At 36.4% G+C, this 18330-nt stretch overlaps 1 protein-coding gene across 13 annotated transcripts in view; it reads right to left on the minus strand.

The window, feature by feature from the left end:
* The window catches only part of CEP63 (centrosomal protein 63), a 55061-nt gene that overhangs the window by 3426 nt on the left and 33305 nt on the right, over positions 1 to 18330 (minus strand). For 8 of the 13 annotated variants that reach the window (XM_045088882.1, XM_045088879.1, XM_045088886.1 and 5 more), the window contains 7 exons: positions 11183 to 11416; positions 9013 to 9152; positions 8058 to 8195; positions 6299 to 6413; positions 5220 to 5417; positions 3698 to 3784; positions 28 to 233 (listed from right to left, as the gene is read on the minus strand). In XM_045088882.1, coding sequence (XP_044944817.1) covers positions 28 to 233; positions 3698 to 3784; positions 5220 to 5417; positions 6299 to 6413; positions 8058 to 8195; positions 9013 to 9152; positions 11183 to 11416 — 1118 coding nt within the window. The remainder of the gene's footprint in view (positions 1 to 27; positions 234 to 3697; positions 3785 to 5219; positions 5418 to 6298; positions 6414 to 8057; positions 8196 to 9012; positions 9153 to 11182; positions 11417 to 18330) is intronic. The other 5 variants (XM_045088888.1, XM_045088887.1, XM_045088889.1 and 2 more) reach the window with 2 other exon arrangements.

Here is an 18330-nt window from a genome sequence, read left to right on the forward strand (position 1 = left end):
CTTAAGTAAACTGTGAAGAAATTTTACTTGAACTCTGTGTTCTTGAACTCAGGTGCTCTGCCGTGTATCGGTTTAAAGATCCTGTCATGGTTTTTTTTGCACATCTGAGTAGAAATTTCCAGCTTAGACTTAGTATCCATCAAATCTTTCTGTAGTTGTTGATTTTCAGACACTAATTTATTTAATGCCTCAATATAATTCTCCTGGAGGTCTGCTAGTGAAATCTCTTTTGCCTAATGAAAAAGAATACTAGAGTTACTTAATTTGTATAAGAATACTTGTGATCTGTGATACAGCTGGTAGGAAATTACTTTTTTTTAAATTTTTTTTAGTTGTATCTAGTTCATCTATGGCTTTGCTTTAGTTAAAGTGACTATTTGTGGTTGGGCCCCTCCCTTATGAGAAAACAAGTGTTGTTTCTTATAGTGAGTGGGGGTGGAAAATGAGGAGCATGATGGGCTTCCCTGATGTGCCAAGGAAGATCTAAGGAGCTAGAGGAAGGCTGGAACTCAGAGGGCGGAGAGCTACAAGAGAGAATCAGAAACAGAAAAAAGAAAGAAAATAGCAGTATGGGTTCTTCCAGAGCATCTATGGAAGAAAACTGAGAGACCTATTTCAAAGAAAGACATCTGAACAGAAGCTTCAGAAAAGGAATTCCAACTGGCAGGGACAACTTTTAAATAAGTACTCTCTGGTCTTAAGGACTTTTACTTAACATCAGCACCTGTTTGTGGTACCAGAAATCAATTTGAAGTACACAGCGAGACAGCATTCAGGTGTAAGGTAGGTGATCCTATTCTGATCTGGTCTGGGTTCTGTGATCCTGAATTTTACTTTTCTAGGTGTTTCCTGGTAATACTACCTGAAAACACAGTAGTCTAGACCATTTGTTTTTTCTCTAATGACAAAATATTTTGTTAGCATTCTGAAAAATTATGATAATTTTCTCTGGAATTTAATATGATATTTAACTTGATCTTTTCTATAAAGAATTTTCTGATAATAAGTTGGTCGAAGTAGTTTAACAGAATTACAACATAAACTTTAAAATGTAGCCTTTGACTATCTGTATACCAATAGTGAGAGTAAGTCACAGAATTTTTTAGTAAGTTGTCAATGCCAGTTAAAATCTCAAAAAAAAAAAAAAAAGGCAGGACATAAGAGTAAATGAAAAACTACTGTCAACTTTTTAAAGGTGGCAAATAATTTTATCAGAGCTACTATTTTCATTATTAAAATAATTAGATTATTTCATTAAAAAAAATAGTTATTTAATCCAAACATCCATTTGTAAAAGTAATTCTACCTTCCTACGTGGTAAAATGAAAAAAGGAACTTTCTAAAAATTATTCTTCATACATACAACATGTTCACACTGTGTGTAATTTCAAAACCAGAGGAAGTTTAAACTGCTTGATGGGATTTTGACCAGTTAGAGTCTGATGTTTGATGCCACTGAATATACATTTTTTATAAAAAAAACAGTGCTTTGCTTTTGGCAGTCATCTTTTAAAGTTTTCTCAAATTAATTATTTTATTAACAATTTTAAAAAATTAATGTGAGAGGTAATATAAAAATTGTGTGCCAAGCACATGCTGGGCTGTGTGAACAAAGGACAGGACTATCACTGTTAGATGGGAATTTCAGGAGAAATTAAGCTCAACAGAATCTCTGGTCATAGTCTGGTTTCAGCACCCCTAAGGGTTCCCAACTCTTAAATATGAACAGGTAATCACTGTATAAGATAAGATTCTCTCAATCAGGTATTGCCAGCCAAATCCTGAGCCTTTTGAAGTTTCTGTGATATAAATCAGGTTGGTCCTTGGCTTTCTCCATACTAGCTTCATATAGGCTTTATAGGGGTAAATAAAATCTCCTCCCTTCCTTCCTTCCTTCCTCTCTCCCTCCAACGACCCCTTAAAAAGGGTTTAGCTGCTCTTTCCTCTCCTCTTTTTCCCTTCCCTTGCTGGTTTGCACTTAAAAAAAAATCCTTTCATTACAGTGTTAGAGGGATTTGGGAAGGAGCAAGATCAGATGCGTATTTTCATCTGCCACCTTAAATGACATAATATTTCATAGTATAGACAGCCACAAATCAATCATCCTTCTACAGATTAACATTTAGTTTACTTCAAAATTTTGTACATTGCAAATAACACCAAAATGGCTATTTCAGCACATTTGCTCCTGTAGGATGGATTCTTTGGGAATGCAAACTGATATGACCTTTCTGGAAAACTACTCTGCAATAATTATCAAAATCAGAAATGCACATGACCCAGAAGTTTATAGGCTATATATATTTACAAGTTTAATGGATATTGCTAAATTGTCCCCTAGAATGGCTATACCAATTCACTTTCCCATTAACAGAGCACAAGAGCCTGTTGCCTTGTATCCTCTCCAATACTGGCTATATTCATTTTTAAAAATCATTGTCAAGCCAGTTGGCAAAAAAAGTATTTACCTATTTAGTTTTGATTATTAGGGATGCTGAACAGCTTTTCTTGTTTACTGGATTTTTGCATTACTTTTATGAATTATCTCTGTTCTTTGTCCATTTTTCTACTGAATTCTAATCTTTTTATTATCTTTCCAGGAAATCCTTATATTAATATATTAACTTTTGTCTATTTATAGACTGTTTCCCCCAGTCTATTAGTCTTTTTTTATGGAGTCTTTTGCCATCCACAAATTTTACATTTTAATGTTGCAAAATTATTTATGTTGTAAAATTCTTTACGGTTTATAATGCTAAGATAATCTTATTGTCCCAAAAGATTATAAAAACAGTCCCCGATATTTTCTTTTACTTGAAATAAAGTGTTCATTTAACGTTTTGCACTTTCTTCCACTGCAGCCTCCAGAATCCATGATTGTGAAATTAAAACTACTTAGTAGTGAATAGGGATGTTGTATAGCCATACGGCTCTGGGGCACAGAGTCTCTGAAATGCAGAGAGAAAAAATTTCTACAATCTCTGAGCATTTGACCTACATTAAGAAGAAATGGGTCAGAATAGATGGGTCATTTTGCAAATTATAAGGATTTTATAACAAAATAGCTGAAAGGACATCCATACCGCTTATGAACTCACTGTAACTAAGCACAGTCTCCCCGTTTCACAGGAGCTGGTACACACTACTCGTGCTCCCCTACTACTTCACTCTCAATCTCTTACAGCCAAGAATTCTATCTGACTCATCACTGCATCCGTCTCATTACCTATGAAAATACTTTGAACACAAAAGATTTCAGAATATTTGACTAAATGAATTATATCTTATAGAAATATAATAAAAGGCAAATTATATAAAAGATGATATACTTTATAAGAAAAAGATATTATGAACATCATTGTAACAATAATAATAATAGCACCTAACATTAATTGTGCACTTACTAAATGCCAGGCACAATGCTAAGCACTTTATGTACATGCTCCCTACTAAGATCACAGACTGTACATGTATTTTGTCGTATATATAATATATAAAGATCTGCCAGTTGCTGAAGTGGGGAGTGGTATTTTGCCCACTGCCATCAACTGTCTTGACTTCTTTTTATTTGAGCAAGTTTCTGCAGAAGGATCATTCTACAGTTTGATCCTTACTCTCTCTTTAAAATATCAGTATTTACAAAGTGATTTTTTTAAAAGACTTGGATAACAGATAAACTTAAGTTTCTATTATGTACCTCGTGTAAACCCAATTCCAATTTCATCACCATTTCAGAGAGATGACGATTTTCTAACTTGAGTGACTCCATCTGTCCTAAAATCTCCTGAGAAGGGAAAAGCAGAAAAACAAACAAATACATCAAATGCATCTACAAAATGTTTCCATATATCATTTTCCTTAGGCAAAGATGCATTATTCATTCATAGAAATATATTAATATGTTAATAAACATATAACATATCTATATATATAAATATCTTTCTAAAAAGATTTTTTAATGGCACCTGAGTGGCTCAGTTGGTTAAGGTCCTGGGATAGAGCTCTGAATCAAGCTCCCTGCCCAGCAGGGAGTCTGCTTCTCCCTCTCTCCCTCCCTGCCACTCATGCATGCATGGTCTCTCTCTCAAAGAAATAAAATCATCAAAAAAATTAAAAAATAAAAAGATTTTTTAAAAAGATGTGTCAAGATGTATTAACACACATGTATTTAAAATATAAGATGAATGAGTTCGGGGCACTCGGGTGGCTCAGCCGGTTAAGCGGCTGACTCTTGATTTGGCTAAGGTCACAAACTCAGGGTCCTGAGATCAAGCCCCACATCTGGGCTCTGTGTCCAGCGGGCTGTCTGCTTGAGATTATCTCCCTCTCCCTTTCCTTTGCCCCTCTCCCTGCTCGTGCTCGCTCTTTCAAACCAATCAATCAACCAATCAATCTTTAAAAAAAAAAAAAAAGATGACCATGTTCCCTGGTCAATCCCTCCCACTCTCCAGTATTAGCCTCCTCTCATGCAGCTTCCACCTCCGACATCATAGGGACTGCACTCCTTTCACAAGAGACTACAGACAACCTTGGAGATGTTGCAGGTTCAATCCCAGAGCGCCGCAATATAGCAAGTATCACAATAAAATGAGTCAAATAAATACTTTGGTTTCCCCGTGGTTATAAAAGTTATGTTTACACTATACTGTAGTCTATTAAGTGTCCAATAGCATTATGTCTAAAAAAAAATGTATGCACTTTAATTTTAAAATACTTTTTGGCTAAAAAATGCTAACCCCCCCGCCGAGCTTTCAGCAGGTTATAATTACTGATCATGGACTGCCATACAAATATAGTAATAATGAAAATGTTTGAAATCTGTGAGAATTACCAAAATGTGATAGAGAGACATGAAGTGAGCAAATGCTGTTGGAAAAATGGTGCTGACTGACTTGCTCATCATAGGGTTGCCACAAACCTTCAGTCTGTGAAAAATGTAACATCCGCAATGTGTAATAAAGCAAAGTACAGTAAGAGCAGGTGTGCCTGTGACTTACTCTCCCTCCTCACTCTCCTCAGCTGGTCTGCTCCACCATTGCCACTTGAAACAGGCTCTGGCCTCCCCACCAATCCTCACAGAATGCTTGTGAACCAGCACACCTCAGCCCACTGCAGGAGTCTAATAAAAATTTGCTGAATGAAATACTGTGGAAATTATATTTATACTGAATTCAATCTTCAAAAATACTTGAAATGAAGAGTTTTTATTCAAGCTTCACCTTGTGTTCTACGGCTTTTGCTTCTGCCTTTTGTATCTCTGCTTTGAGTCGCTTTTCCATGTCAGAGGATGAGCTTTTGGTGGAAGCAATAGTGATGTCTCGCTGGTGTAACTCTCGAGTTAGCTGTGAGATTTCCATCTTCATTCCTTCTAAAGCCGAACTGTAACTTTGTTCAGCCTGTAAAATCTGTTCTTTCAACTACAAAGAAACAGAAAGGAAAGCATAAAGAATAAAAAGAAAGCACACAGACAAATATGTCAATAGTTAAAATAGTAGGGCAATTTTTACCTTACCCCGAGACATGAATTCTTTTCCTTAATTCAGTCTGCAGAAAATTAGTAATTTACCAAGCTGTATGTCTACACTGAAGGTCAGATGGCTACACCCACAATAACTTATTAATCTCAAAACGGGGAGAGATGGTTTATTCAAATGCTGAGAACCTGTGTCTAAGTCCATGCGCGCATTATTTAGAAGACAGCTCCTGTGCACTTCATTATTTTTTTTCCAGCGGCAAAGGTAAAAATTTTGTTTATATGGCTTCCTTGTCCACAAAAGACAACAGAAAGGCAAGAGGAAGAAGGAAGCTAGAAGTAATCTCAAATAAGTGATAAAAATTACGAGTCAACAAACACACTAGCCGGGGCCCATGAATGCAGACAGACAACTCGGCACACCTCAGCAGCCAACGAGGATACTGAGTACACCACGGCGCAGAATACATACCCTTAACAACCATCTTCAGTCTGTGAAAATATTAAGTGCTCGTTCATATGAAACCGTTTTGAAAGCAAAAGAGTGTAAATCTTTTAGAAAGTTTTTCATCAAAACATGTTTAAAATAAAGCTTAGAGTTCAGAGAGGAGAGGCTTCAACTACCTCAAGAATGCTTCTATGTCATCCCTGAGGATGACAAAAACTTTCCCTAAGCACGCTGAAGGTGTGTGTCTACTTCCGAATACCAAGTGGCTCCTTGAACCCCATTTTTCTATCATTAAACATAACTCCTGTGACCTTCCAACCCACAGCTCAGTCCACTAATACATACAACTTGGCGACTGCAGACAGGCAGATTTTTACCTTCTTAATCTCTGCCCTGTACTCATTGTTATGTACTTCCATCTTCTTCAATTCTTCATATTTTTCCATCAGTTCTTGGCTCAGTTGTTTACATGTTGCACTCACAGACTCTAAGCTGTGTATGAGACAAAAATATGATCACATACTTCAAAAACCCTGAAGCCCACAGATTCAATTATCTAACTTACCTTTTGTTGTCCAAGAATTATCTTAAATAGCACCTCCCACCCCCAATTTAAAACTCATTTCCAATTTCCTCATCAACAGAGGCAACTAAATCCAATTCAAACTTTTGGGGATATTTTTGATTTCTGTGTTTATCTACACCCTTTGCCTCTGCTTAAAATTTAACTGGTTATAAAATTCTGAAGATTACAGCAACTTTACCACTTTTCTCTCCTAAACTGGATAGGAGTTACCATTGTAATTCTAATCTCTACCGTACTTGATTACAATTCCAGCCTACACAAAGCTTCCACTTGTCACCCTTACTTAGCAATCAATCCCTCACCAGATATGAGAACCAGGGGCAGCATAACTCTCAGATCTCACCACTCACTTTTGCTAATAAAATCCTTTTGCTCCTTTCTCAGGGAATATTTTGTTTAAACTAAACAATACAAATAAACTATTTAATTTGGGTTCCTTTTTCTTTTGATAAAAAAAACTTTTAAAGTCATTTTTATTACTGAACACTGATTATTACTGAACACTGGTGTTTATTTCCATTTATCTCAATTTTACCTATTTCTCAATATCCTAGAATGCTCGCTTATTTGGTACTAAGTACATCAGTACAGTGTGTCAAACACTGAGGTAGAGAGAGAAAAAAATCACAAGATACTCTTGTCCTAGCTACTGATGGGAAAACTGAGGCTTAAAGAGGCTAAGGGTGTAAGGTCACACTGCAAGTCAGAAATAAGAAGTAGGTCCTTAGAGTCTGATGGGAGCACAGTAAAATATACTCACATGTAAGATACTAAAAAGTCAATCAATGGAAAATCTATGCTAGAAAATATAAATTTTGCAAAATGCAAAATTAAAATTGGTATAGTCAGTATAGAAAGCTCTTTTGAAGAATCTGATTTTGAAGGAGAGCAGAGAAATGTGGGAAGAACTTGCCAGGGATATAGGATTCAAGGAGGGTTTTAATCTTTTCCCAATATGGGAAATATTAAAGCCTACTTTATACCAGCGAGAATGATTCAGCAGAAAGGAAGAACTTGATGATGTAAAAAGAAAATTAAAAACTGTGCAAACAGGACGATAGTGAAATCTTAGGGGAACAGACATGTCATCTATCAGCTCATGTGTTCTAACAGACTACAGGCACAAATGCAGGCAGACTGGTAGATTTGGTGGTAGAAAAATTAGGAAACTCTCCTTTCACTGCTTCTGTTTTTGCAATGAAATAAAAAGTTAGGCTATCTGTGGATGCTAAAGAAAAAAACACTAATTTTTTTCACTAAGACTACTTATTTAAAGATTTTATTTATTTCTTTAAGACAGAGCGAGCACAAGCAGGGAGAGGAGCAGAGGGACAGGAAACTGCCACCAAGCATAGAGCCTGGCATGGGACTCCATCTCACAACCCTGCTATCAAGACCTGCACCAAAATCAGGAGTCAGTTGCTTAAGTGACTGAACCATGCAGGTGCCCCTTCACTAAGACTATGACATTAGTTTACTTTATCAATATGATGATCAAGAATCATTTTTAGCTACTTGAACATTCTTGAAATGTGTACGTAATTATCTACCTGCCTTCCAAACGAGTCACCTCTGCCTGCAGAAGTTCTTCACTACTGTGGGTGAAATCCAGATGGGACAGCATGTTGCCTAAGTCCCCCTGCTCTTGCAAGGTGTACCTCCTTTCGGCCTGTGACTCCTCCAGTGACCTAAAGACAGAGGAGGGCTGTTAAAGATCTCTGATCTTCGCAGATAAAACAATGCACAATCAGTTCATGTTTCCCACTTGTTTTTGGTAATAAAACTCTTCGGAACTCTTCAGCTTGTCTCCTGCTTCAGGAAAAGAACACTTGGGAGAATAAAGAGGCATCAGATGATGCTTCCCAAAAAAGTCAGGAGCAGTTAACTCCTTTTTCAACTGAGATTTGACCTGTTTTTCAAGGATAAAGGCAAAATGACAAAACTTTTTGTTTCCACTTGATACCTTGAGCCAAAAAAGCTGAAAAAGTTACAGGAAAGTTCTGGCAAGTACAGAAATGTATACCAGACTTAAATCAAGCGAAAGGAGCATAGTTCCTTCTATTACTCTCCACTACAAGCCTCACGGAAATAATTCCTACATAGAAATACAATGAGGTGAAGGATTTTTTTTTAATGAGCTATCTCGATAGTTGCCTTATTGATGATGTTGATGACAAGCAGCCACTTGTCATGACCTAGTCTACCAAGAAAGGGAGGCATTCCAGGAGACATGGACCACAATTCCTTCCACATTTGGAGTTTTACCAAGAGTATAGATTGACCAAGTGGTTTCTACTTTCTAACATTACAGTCTTTTCATTAGGGACCCAAACTGGAGGCAGAAAAAAATTATAACGCTATAAAAATCTAACTCAGAAATTAAAGGTGAATAAGAAAACGCATAATGTGATCAAACACAAAATTATGAATATATAATAATATTAAAACTGGTTCTCAATTTCAAAACTCCAAGTGGATGTAATTAATATTAAAGATTAATTATACCTTACGGTCTCTAGTGTGTGTTGAGTGTCAGTTGGCTTTAACTTTGCCTGTAGCTTCTCCTTTTGCATTCTTTCCTCATGCATGGAATTTTCTTGAGACTGAAGTGTTGCTTTCAATTCTCTCTTTTCTTCCTGGAGAATCTGAAAAATAGAAAAAAGTCAGATGTTATTACAATTTTTCTATTTCATGAGAAAAGAAAGCCAGAGAGTCAGACTATAACAGGTACAATATTAATAAGGCTATCAATGTCTGATCCATTAGCTAGGGAATATGGAAGAATCCACAGATTCTCGAACCAAGTTCAAGGTTAATTTTCTTTAAGTTCTTATTAAAATTCCAATTAGTCAACAAATGATGTTGGGAAAATTGGACAGCCAAATGCAGAAGCATGAACTGGACTACTTTTTTACACCATATACAAAAATAAACAAGAAATGAATGAAAGTCCTAAATGTGAGACAGGAATCCACCAAAATCCTAGAGAACACAGGCAGCAACCTCTTTGACCTTGGCTGCAGCAACTTCTCACTAGACATATTGCCAAAAGCAAGGGGAAAAAGGGCAAAAATGAACTACTGGGACTTCATCAAGATAAAAAGCTCTTGCCCAGCAAAGGAAACAAGTCAGCAAAACTAAAAGGCAACCCACAGAATGGGAGAAGATATTTGCCCCAATGCCTTACCAAATAAGGGGCTACTGACCAAAATCCATAAAGAACTCATCAAACTTAACACCCAAAAAATAAAAAATCCAGCCAAGAAATGGGCAGAAGACATGAAGAGACATTTTCTCCAAAGAAGACATACAAAAGGCCAACAGACACATGAAAAAATGTTCAACATCACTCAGCATCAGAGAAATACAAATCAAAACCACAACCAGATACTACCACACACTGGTAAGAATAACTAAAATGAACAACTCAGGAAAGAACAGATGTTGGCGAGGATGCAGAGAAAGGGGAACCCTCCTACACTGCTGGTGGGAATGCAAGCTGGTGCAGCCACTCTGGAAAACAGTATGGATGTTCCTCAAAAAGTTGAAAATAGAGCCAACCTATGACCCAGTAATTAGAGTACTAGGTATTTATCAAAAGGATACAAACATAGTGATTTAAAGGGGCACATGAACCCCAATGTTTATAGCAGCAATGTCCACAATAGCCAAAATATGAAAGCTCAGATGTCCATCAACAGATAAACAGATAAAGAAGATGTGGTGCGTGAGCACATACACACACACACACCCTGGAATATTACTCAGCCATCAAAAAAAAATGAAATCTTGCAATTTGCAATGATGTGGATGGAGTTAGAGGGTATTATGCTAAGCAAAATAAATCAGTCAGAGAAAGACAAATACCATATGATTTCAGCCATATGTGCAATTTAAGAAACAAAACAGATGAACATAGGGGAAAGGAAGGAAAAATAAATAAGATGAAAATTGAGAGGGAGGCAAACCATAGAGACTGTGAACTCTAGGAAGCAAACTCAGGGTTAGCTGGAGGGGAGAAGGGTTGGAGGGGAAGGGATAGTTGGGTGATGGGCATTAAGAAAAGCACGTGATGTAATGACCACTGGGTGTTATATGTAACTGATGAATCACTAAATTCTACCTCTGAAACTAATAAAAAGATAAATATAAAAAATGCTAGTTAGTTAACATATAATGTAATATTGGTTTCAGGAGGAGAATTCAGTGATTCATCACTTACATGTAACACCCAGGGCTCATCACAAGTGCCCGTCACCCAATTATCCCCTTCCCCCAACCCACCTCCATTCCAGCAACCCTTAGTTGTTCTCTATCTATAAGAGTTTCTTATGGTTTGCCTCCCTCTTTTTTCCCCTTTGCCTATGCTCATCTGTTTTGTTTCTTAAATTCCACATATGAGTGAAATCATGGTATTTGTCTTTCTCAAACTTATTTCACTTCGCATAATACACTCTAGTTCCATCTGTGTCATTGCAAATGGCAGGATTTCATTCTTTTTGATGGCTGAGTAATATTCCTCTCTCTCTCTCTCTCTCTCTCTCTCTCTGTGTGTGTGTGTGTGTGTACACACTCCACATCTTCTTTATTCATTCAGTTAATGGACTTGTGGGTTATTTTCTCTTAAAAACATGCATACACACATTTCACTAACTATAGTAATTTAAAAACAAACCTCTAATAGTTTTTCAGATTCCCTCAATTTTTCTTCTTTTTGCCGCTGCTCTTGCATAACAGTCATATTGGTTCCAACCAAGTCATTGACCCTCATGGTGAGGCGCTCTATTTCCAACTCATTGGCACAGATAGTATCATTGGCCCGCTCCAGCTTACTGCTCAGGTGTTGAATTTCCGACTGGCTGGACAGCTCCACAGACTCTAATTTCTGTTTCCGATTGACAAGCTGAGCCTAGAAACACAGATTACCAATAGACAGAAGTGAAATAATAAAAGAAGAATTGATGAATAAGGAAGACTAAAATAAAGTGAGTTTTACTGCCAAAAAATGTAAAGCATTAGCTTATTTATAATAACCTACTCATGACCCAAAAAACCCATTCATGATAAAAACTGGGACTAGAAGGGAACTTTCTCAACTTGCTAAAGATGATCTAAGAAAAAAAAAACTGTACAGCTAACATCATACTTAATAATGAGAAACTCAAAGCTTTCCCACTAAGATCAGGTACAAGTCAAGGATACACTTCTCACTACTCCTTTTTAATATCAACTGGATGACCTTGCTAACGCAATAAGGCAAGAAAAGGAAATAAAAGGTATACAGATTGGAAAGGAAGACACAAAAGCTGCCTTTGCTCAAGGATAACATGATAGTCCATGTAGAAAATCTGAATCAACAACAACAAATAACTCTCCTAGAAGAATCCTCAAAAATTAAAAATAGAACCCTACCATCTAGCAATCCCACTATTGGGTATTTACCCAACAAATAAAAAACACTAATTCAAAGAGACATATGCACCCCTATGTTTATAGCAGCATTATTTACAATAGCCATGCTATGGAAGCAGTCCAAGTGTCCATCAACTGATGAATGGATAAAGAAGAGGTAGTATATATACACAATGGACTATTACCTATGAAAAGGAATGAAATCATGTCATTTACAATGACAAGGATGGAGCTAAAGAATGTAATGCTAAGAGAAGTAAGTCAGAGAAAGATTAATACCATATGATTTCACTCATGAGTAGAATTTAAGAAACACAATAAAGAAGCAAAGGGAAAAAGAGAAAGAAACAGACTCTTAATGACAGAGAACAAACTGATAGTTACCAGAGGGAGAGGTGGGTAGGGAGATGGGTTAAATAGATGATGGGGATTAAGGAGTATACATATTGTGATGAGCACTGGCTGATATATGGAATTGCTGAATCACTATGTTGTACACCTGAAACTAGTATTACACTGTATATTAACTAACTGGAATTAAAATAAAAACTTAAAAAGAAAAAAAAACCCTCCTGGAATTAATAAGAAATTATAGCAAAGTTGCAGGATATAAGGTTAATATACAAAACTCAATCACTTTTCTATATACCAATAATGAAAATGTGGAATTTAAATTAAAAACATGGTATCATCTATATTAACATCTAAGTATGAATATAACTAAATAAATACAAGATCTATTTAAAGGAAACTATAAAACTGATGAATTAGATCAAAGAACTAAGAAAATGAGGAGAAATTCCATGTTCATGGATAGGAGAACTCAACACTGTCAAAATGTCAGTTCCTACCCCTGTGATCTATGGATTCAACACAATCCCCATCAAAATCCCAGCAAATTATTTTATGGATATTGGCCAACTGATTGTAAAGTTTACACAGAAAGGCAAAAGACTCAGATTAGCCAACACAATATTGAAGAAGAAGAAAGAGTTGGAGGAGGAGTGCCTGGGTGACTTAGTGGGTTAAGCCTCTGCCTTCGGCTCCGGTCATGATCCCAGAGTCCTGGAATTGAGCCCCACATCAGGCTCTCTGTTCAGCAGGGTCTGTTCAGCAGGGAGCTTGCTTCCTCCACCCCTCTCTGCCTGCCTCTCTGCCTACTTGGGATCGATCTCTCTCTCTCTCTGTCAAATAAATAAATAAAATCTTAAAAAAAAAAAAGAAGAAGAAGTTGGAAGACTCATGCTACCTGACTTCATGATTTACTATAAAGCAATGATTATTAAGACATCAAAATACCAGTAAAAGAAAAGAGAAACGGTTTAATAGAACAGAATAGTGAGCCCAGCAATGGACCCCTATAAACAGAGTCAACTAATCTTTGACAAAGGAGCAAAGGCAATACAATAGAACAAAGACAGTCTCTTCAACAAATGGTCCTGTAACAACTGGACAACCTTAAGCAAAAAAATAAATTTAGACAGAGACCTTCTAACCTTCATAAAAATTAACTCAAAATGGATCATAGACCTAAATGTAAAATGCAAAACTATAAACTTCTAGGAGATAGCATAGAAGAAAACCTAGATAACTTTGGGTATAGGAATGCTTTTTTAGATACGACACAAAAGACATAAGCCCTGAAATAAATAACTGAGCTTGATTAAAATTAAAAACTTCCACTCCCTGAAAGACAGTATCGAGAACAGCAAGACAAGCCAGGGGCTGGGAGAAAATATTTGCAAAAGACATACCTGATAAAGGACCATTATACAAAATATATCAAGATTAAAACCCAAGAATAAGGAAACAAACGACTCCATTAAAAAATGGGCCAAAGACCTGAAAAGACATCTCACCAAAAAAGATATACAGATGGCAAATAGACATATGAAAAGATGATCTACATCATATGTCACCAGGGAAATGCAAATTAATGCAATAATTACACATCTATCGGAATGACCAAAATCTGGAACAGTGATGATACCAAATGCTGGTGAGGATGTGGAGCAGCAAGAACTCTCATACATGGCTGGTATGAATACAAAATGTTGTAGGCATTTTGGAAGACAATGTGGTGTTCTCTTATAAAATTTAATATATTCTTACCATATGATCCAGCAATTGTGTTCTTTGCCATTTACCCTAAGGAGTTGAAAATATGTTCTCACAAAAACCTGCACATGTATGTTCACAGCAGTTTTATTCATAATTGCCCAAACTTGGAAGCAACCAAGATGTCCTTCGATAAGTGAGTGGATAAATAAATTGTGGTACATCCAAACAATGGAATATCATTCAGTGCTAAAAACATGAGCTATCAAGACATGAAAAGACACGGAGGAACTTTAAATGCACATTAATAAGGGAAAGAAGCCCATCTGTAAAGACTATATAGTGTATGATTCCAACTATATGACATTCTAGAAGAGGCAAAACTAGAGAGACAATAAAAATATCAGTGATTATGGGGATGCAGGGCAGGAGAAAGATGAACAGGGAAAGCACAGAGGAATTTTATGGCCGTGAAAATACTCGGTATGCTATTACAATGATGGGTATTGTCATTACACATTTGTACAAACTCATACAGAGCAAAAAATACCAAGAGGAAGCCCTAAAGTAAACTATCATGTGTCAGTGTAGGGTCATCCCTAGTAACAAAGGTAGCATTCTGGTGAGTGATGTTGAGAATGGAGGAGGCCATGCATGTATGGGAGCACACAGGAAATCTCTGTACCTCCCTCTCCATGTTGTCACAAACAGAAAACTGCTCTCAAATAATGAAACCTTAAGAAATCATATAATAACTACCTTGAGAAGCGGTAAAAAAGAACTGAGAAGGGAAAGGGATTCCTCAGGAGAAGAGATGCTACCCACCTACTACAGGAACAGCTGCATTATTCTCCCACTAGTGCAGAAGTCTAACTGCATCTGAGTCATCACATAAGAAAACTGGATTCCTCTCCTCTTTATATCACAGAAAATACAGGAACTATAATATATTATTTTATTTCTTATGGAAGCTCATAAATTGGGTTTTTTTCTTAAACACTAAACTTCTTAACTTTCCAGGTCAAATTTTCCTTTCCCAGAACATGTTACATGTAGTTAATTATTCTGTATTTTCAGATACATTACAAACATGCATATTCAGACGATTCAAAATGACCACAAAATGTTTAAATCTGGGGTGGAGGGAACTGAGGAATTTTGTTCCTTGAGAAAAAAGGTGCATGGAGGAGAGGAAAGATTGGTTCTATCATCAATATTTAGACAATTCCTGAGCTAAAAGACTTAACCAAATACGGTGTATCTCAAATTAGTTTCTTTAAAAAAAATTAAAATTAAAAAAATTAGTTTCTTTCAATGATTTATCTACTGAGGTACATTGATTAAAACTGGTTAGTGACTATCTCACAGACCTATAGTATAAAGTTCCAGCAGACTTCGATAATTCCTAGGTTGTGTATCCCAGCTATCCTAGTTTTTAGTTTCCAACTTTCTAGTGTTCACAAGTTTTTTTTTTAATTAATTTTTTATTTTTATAAACATATATTTTTATCCCCAGGGGTACAGGTGTGTGAATCACCAGGTTTACACACTTCACAGCACTCACCAAAGCACATACCCTCCCCAATGTCCATAATCCCACCCCTGTCTCCCAAATCCCCTCCCCCCACCAACCCTCAGTTTGTTTTGTGAGATTAAGAGTCACTTATGGTTTGTCTCCCTCCCAATCCCATCTTGTTTCATTTATTCTTCTCCTACCCACTTAAGCCTCCATGTTGCATCACCACTTCCTCATATCAGGGAGATCATATGATAGTTGTCTTTCTCTGCTTGACTTATTTCGCTAAGCATGATACGCTCTAGTTCCATCCATGTTGTTAGCGTTCACAAGTTTTAATCCTGCATCCAGATAGGTACTTCATCTAAATACTGAAGACAGACATGAACTGTCTGTGTAAGTAAAACTGTCTTATCGTATATATTTTTAAAAGGTAAAGGTATCCAGTTTTATTTTTAGCAATTTAAATGGAAATGTCTTTAGGAAATCAATCTGCCATGGATTAAAGATTTTACTGTATACTGTACAGGACCCAAATCTTATACTATGATCACATAAAGTAGATGCTCAATAGTGCCCATAAGGCAGAGGAGGAATACTGGAAGGAGAAAGGTGAAGAAACAGACAAATAGTGTTTGTAGAAATTACAGATCAAGATTCCGGTGTAAAGAACCAAAAACTTCTTACCAGATTCCTATAACAGTCTGAAAAAAAGAAATCAAATAGGTTTAGGTCCACAAGAATAACTGCCGAGCATGCAACTGTGTCCAAACTTTTAAAATGCAATATATACATTTTCTGCCTCAAGGGAAACTCTTATAAAGAACCCTGTACAGAAAAAAATAACTGAAGAGACTGGGTGAGGGTGCGGAGGAGAGACTGGAGTCCAACTTGCTGAACCTTCCCGACCCCATCTTAAACTGCACAGCCGCCCTGGGCCTTGGCAGAACAAAGCTAGAAAGCCTCTGCCCAAATGGACACTTGAGATGAAAGACAACACGTAATTACAAAACACTAGCATTATGTGTTTAACACCGCAGTAGCAGGCGCCTGGGTGGCTTAGTCGGTTAGGCATCTGCCTTCAGCTCAAGTCATGGTCCTAGGATTCTGGGTTTGAGCCCCACTGGGAAATCTGCTTTCCTCTCTTCCTCTGCACCTAACTCTGCTCTTGCTATCTCTCTCTTTCTCTCTCAAATAAACAAAATCTTTACCTCTTTCTTTTTTACTTTTTAAATGTGACTTCTAGAAAGTTTTAAGTTACATATTATTCTCATTTTATTTCTATTGAACAGAACCACACTAGAATATCTCCAAAATACCTCTTCTAAGACTAACAGAAACAACCATATAAACTACTTACAAAGTAACAATTATTTCTCTTAAATATCTGGCATTAGAGGAATCTTAAGGCTAATCTATTTTTGAGCTTTTTTGGCAATAACCACTGCCAATAATTTTTTGAACTCAAAACCAGAACAACTTCTTATTTTTTCTTGGGTTTTAAAAAATGTATTTTTTAAAAGTTAACACATGCATAAGAGGAAACTGAAAAACACAAGAAGCAAAGAACAAAGTCATCCATAATCACAAGCAGTTTACAGTTTGACTTCTGGGTCCCATGTGTGTATCTACGCAAGTAAGTATTTTAATGTAATTAAGATCATACAGCTATGTATCATGCTTTTTTACACACTGTGAATATTTATCATTTAAAAATCCTCAAACTATGAGAATTTGGATAACCAAGAATATATTACACCAACTCCATCTGAAAGAAAAAAAATGTAATCCTCCCTTTCTTGGACAAAAAAATTTCATAAAAGACAAAAATGGCAACAGGCCTCTAGATAAAGATATTGCCAAAGTTACAATTATAATACTGCATTCCTTTAATGTTCAATTAAAACTGAGACATAAAGTAACAGAGTACACAACGTATAATGCTTCTAAAAGAATTCATTATCCAATTTATAATTGGATAATGCTAATTCAAATATTAGCAGGGAGGTATGCTTCCATTGAAACGCTTCAAGTATTCCTATAGTACAGCCAAAGAGATGCACACACAGTAACAGTTATCATTAAAATGTAAATATGAACCCATCCCCATACATCTCTCCCTCTATACTTTCTTCCGCCCCTCTGCAGAACTTCCTCTTATTAATCTAACATGTTGCATTCTAACTACTCTGTTGGAATGGGTGGAATTATCTCAACAATACAACTCACAGAAGAGGTATGAAAAGTAAAGAAATAATTAAAGAGGCAATTTATGTCAAGGAGATGGGAATAAAATACAAGGTGGGCAATGGAAGTGTGAGAGTAGGGGAAGTGGGGGGGGTGGCTGCAACTGAGGTCAAATCCTTCTCTGGCTTTACTGTAATCCTGATGCTTCAATGGAATGGCTTTCCCAGATAGTGAGATTCCTGAGAACAATGTGATATGAAAAAACAAGGGCTTTTTATTTTCCAATGGATCCCAGAATGAAGCTATGACTGTGGCAGGATCCATCTTTATCAATCTCCCCATCAGTGTCAACTCCAAATATGTCAGTGCAGGCTACAGCCTTGCAGCATTTCCAACAGGGAGCAGCTTGAAGAGCCCATTAAGAGACTGGCTCCCAGTAACACCCTCTTATCACTGTTGTGTCTATGTCACTATAAACTTTCAACAGTAGGTCTGACCCAATTCAATTAACTCTGATATTTCTACCAAGACAACAGATTAACATTTGAGTTAGGATCATCTTTTCTTCATAGGTTGTAACATGAAAAGGATGCTTTAAAAATTATATATATATATATATATATATACACACATATGTATATATATACATA

The sequence above is a fragment of the Mustela putorius genome, unplaced genomic scaffold (assembly GCF_011764305.1).
Source record: "Mustela putorius furo isolate JIRA1106 unplaced genomic scaffold, ASM1176430v1.1 tig00003834_pilon_pilon_pilon, whole genome shotgun sequence".
Classification (NCBI taxonomy): Eukaryota; Metazoa; Chordata; class Mammalia; order Carnivora; family Mustelidae; genus Mustela; species Mustela putorius.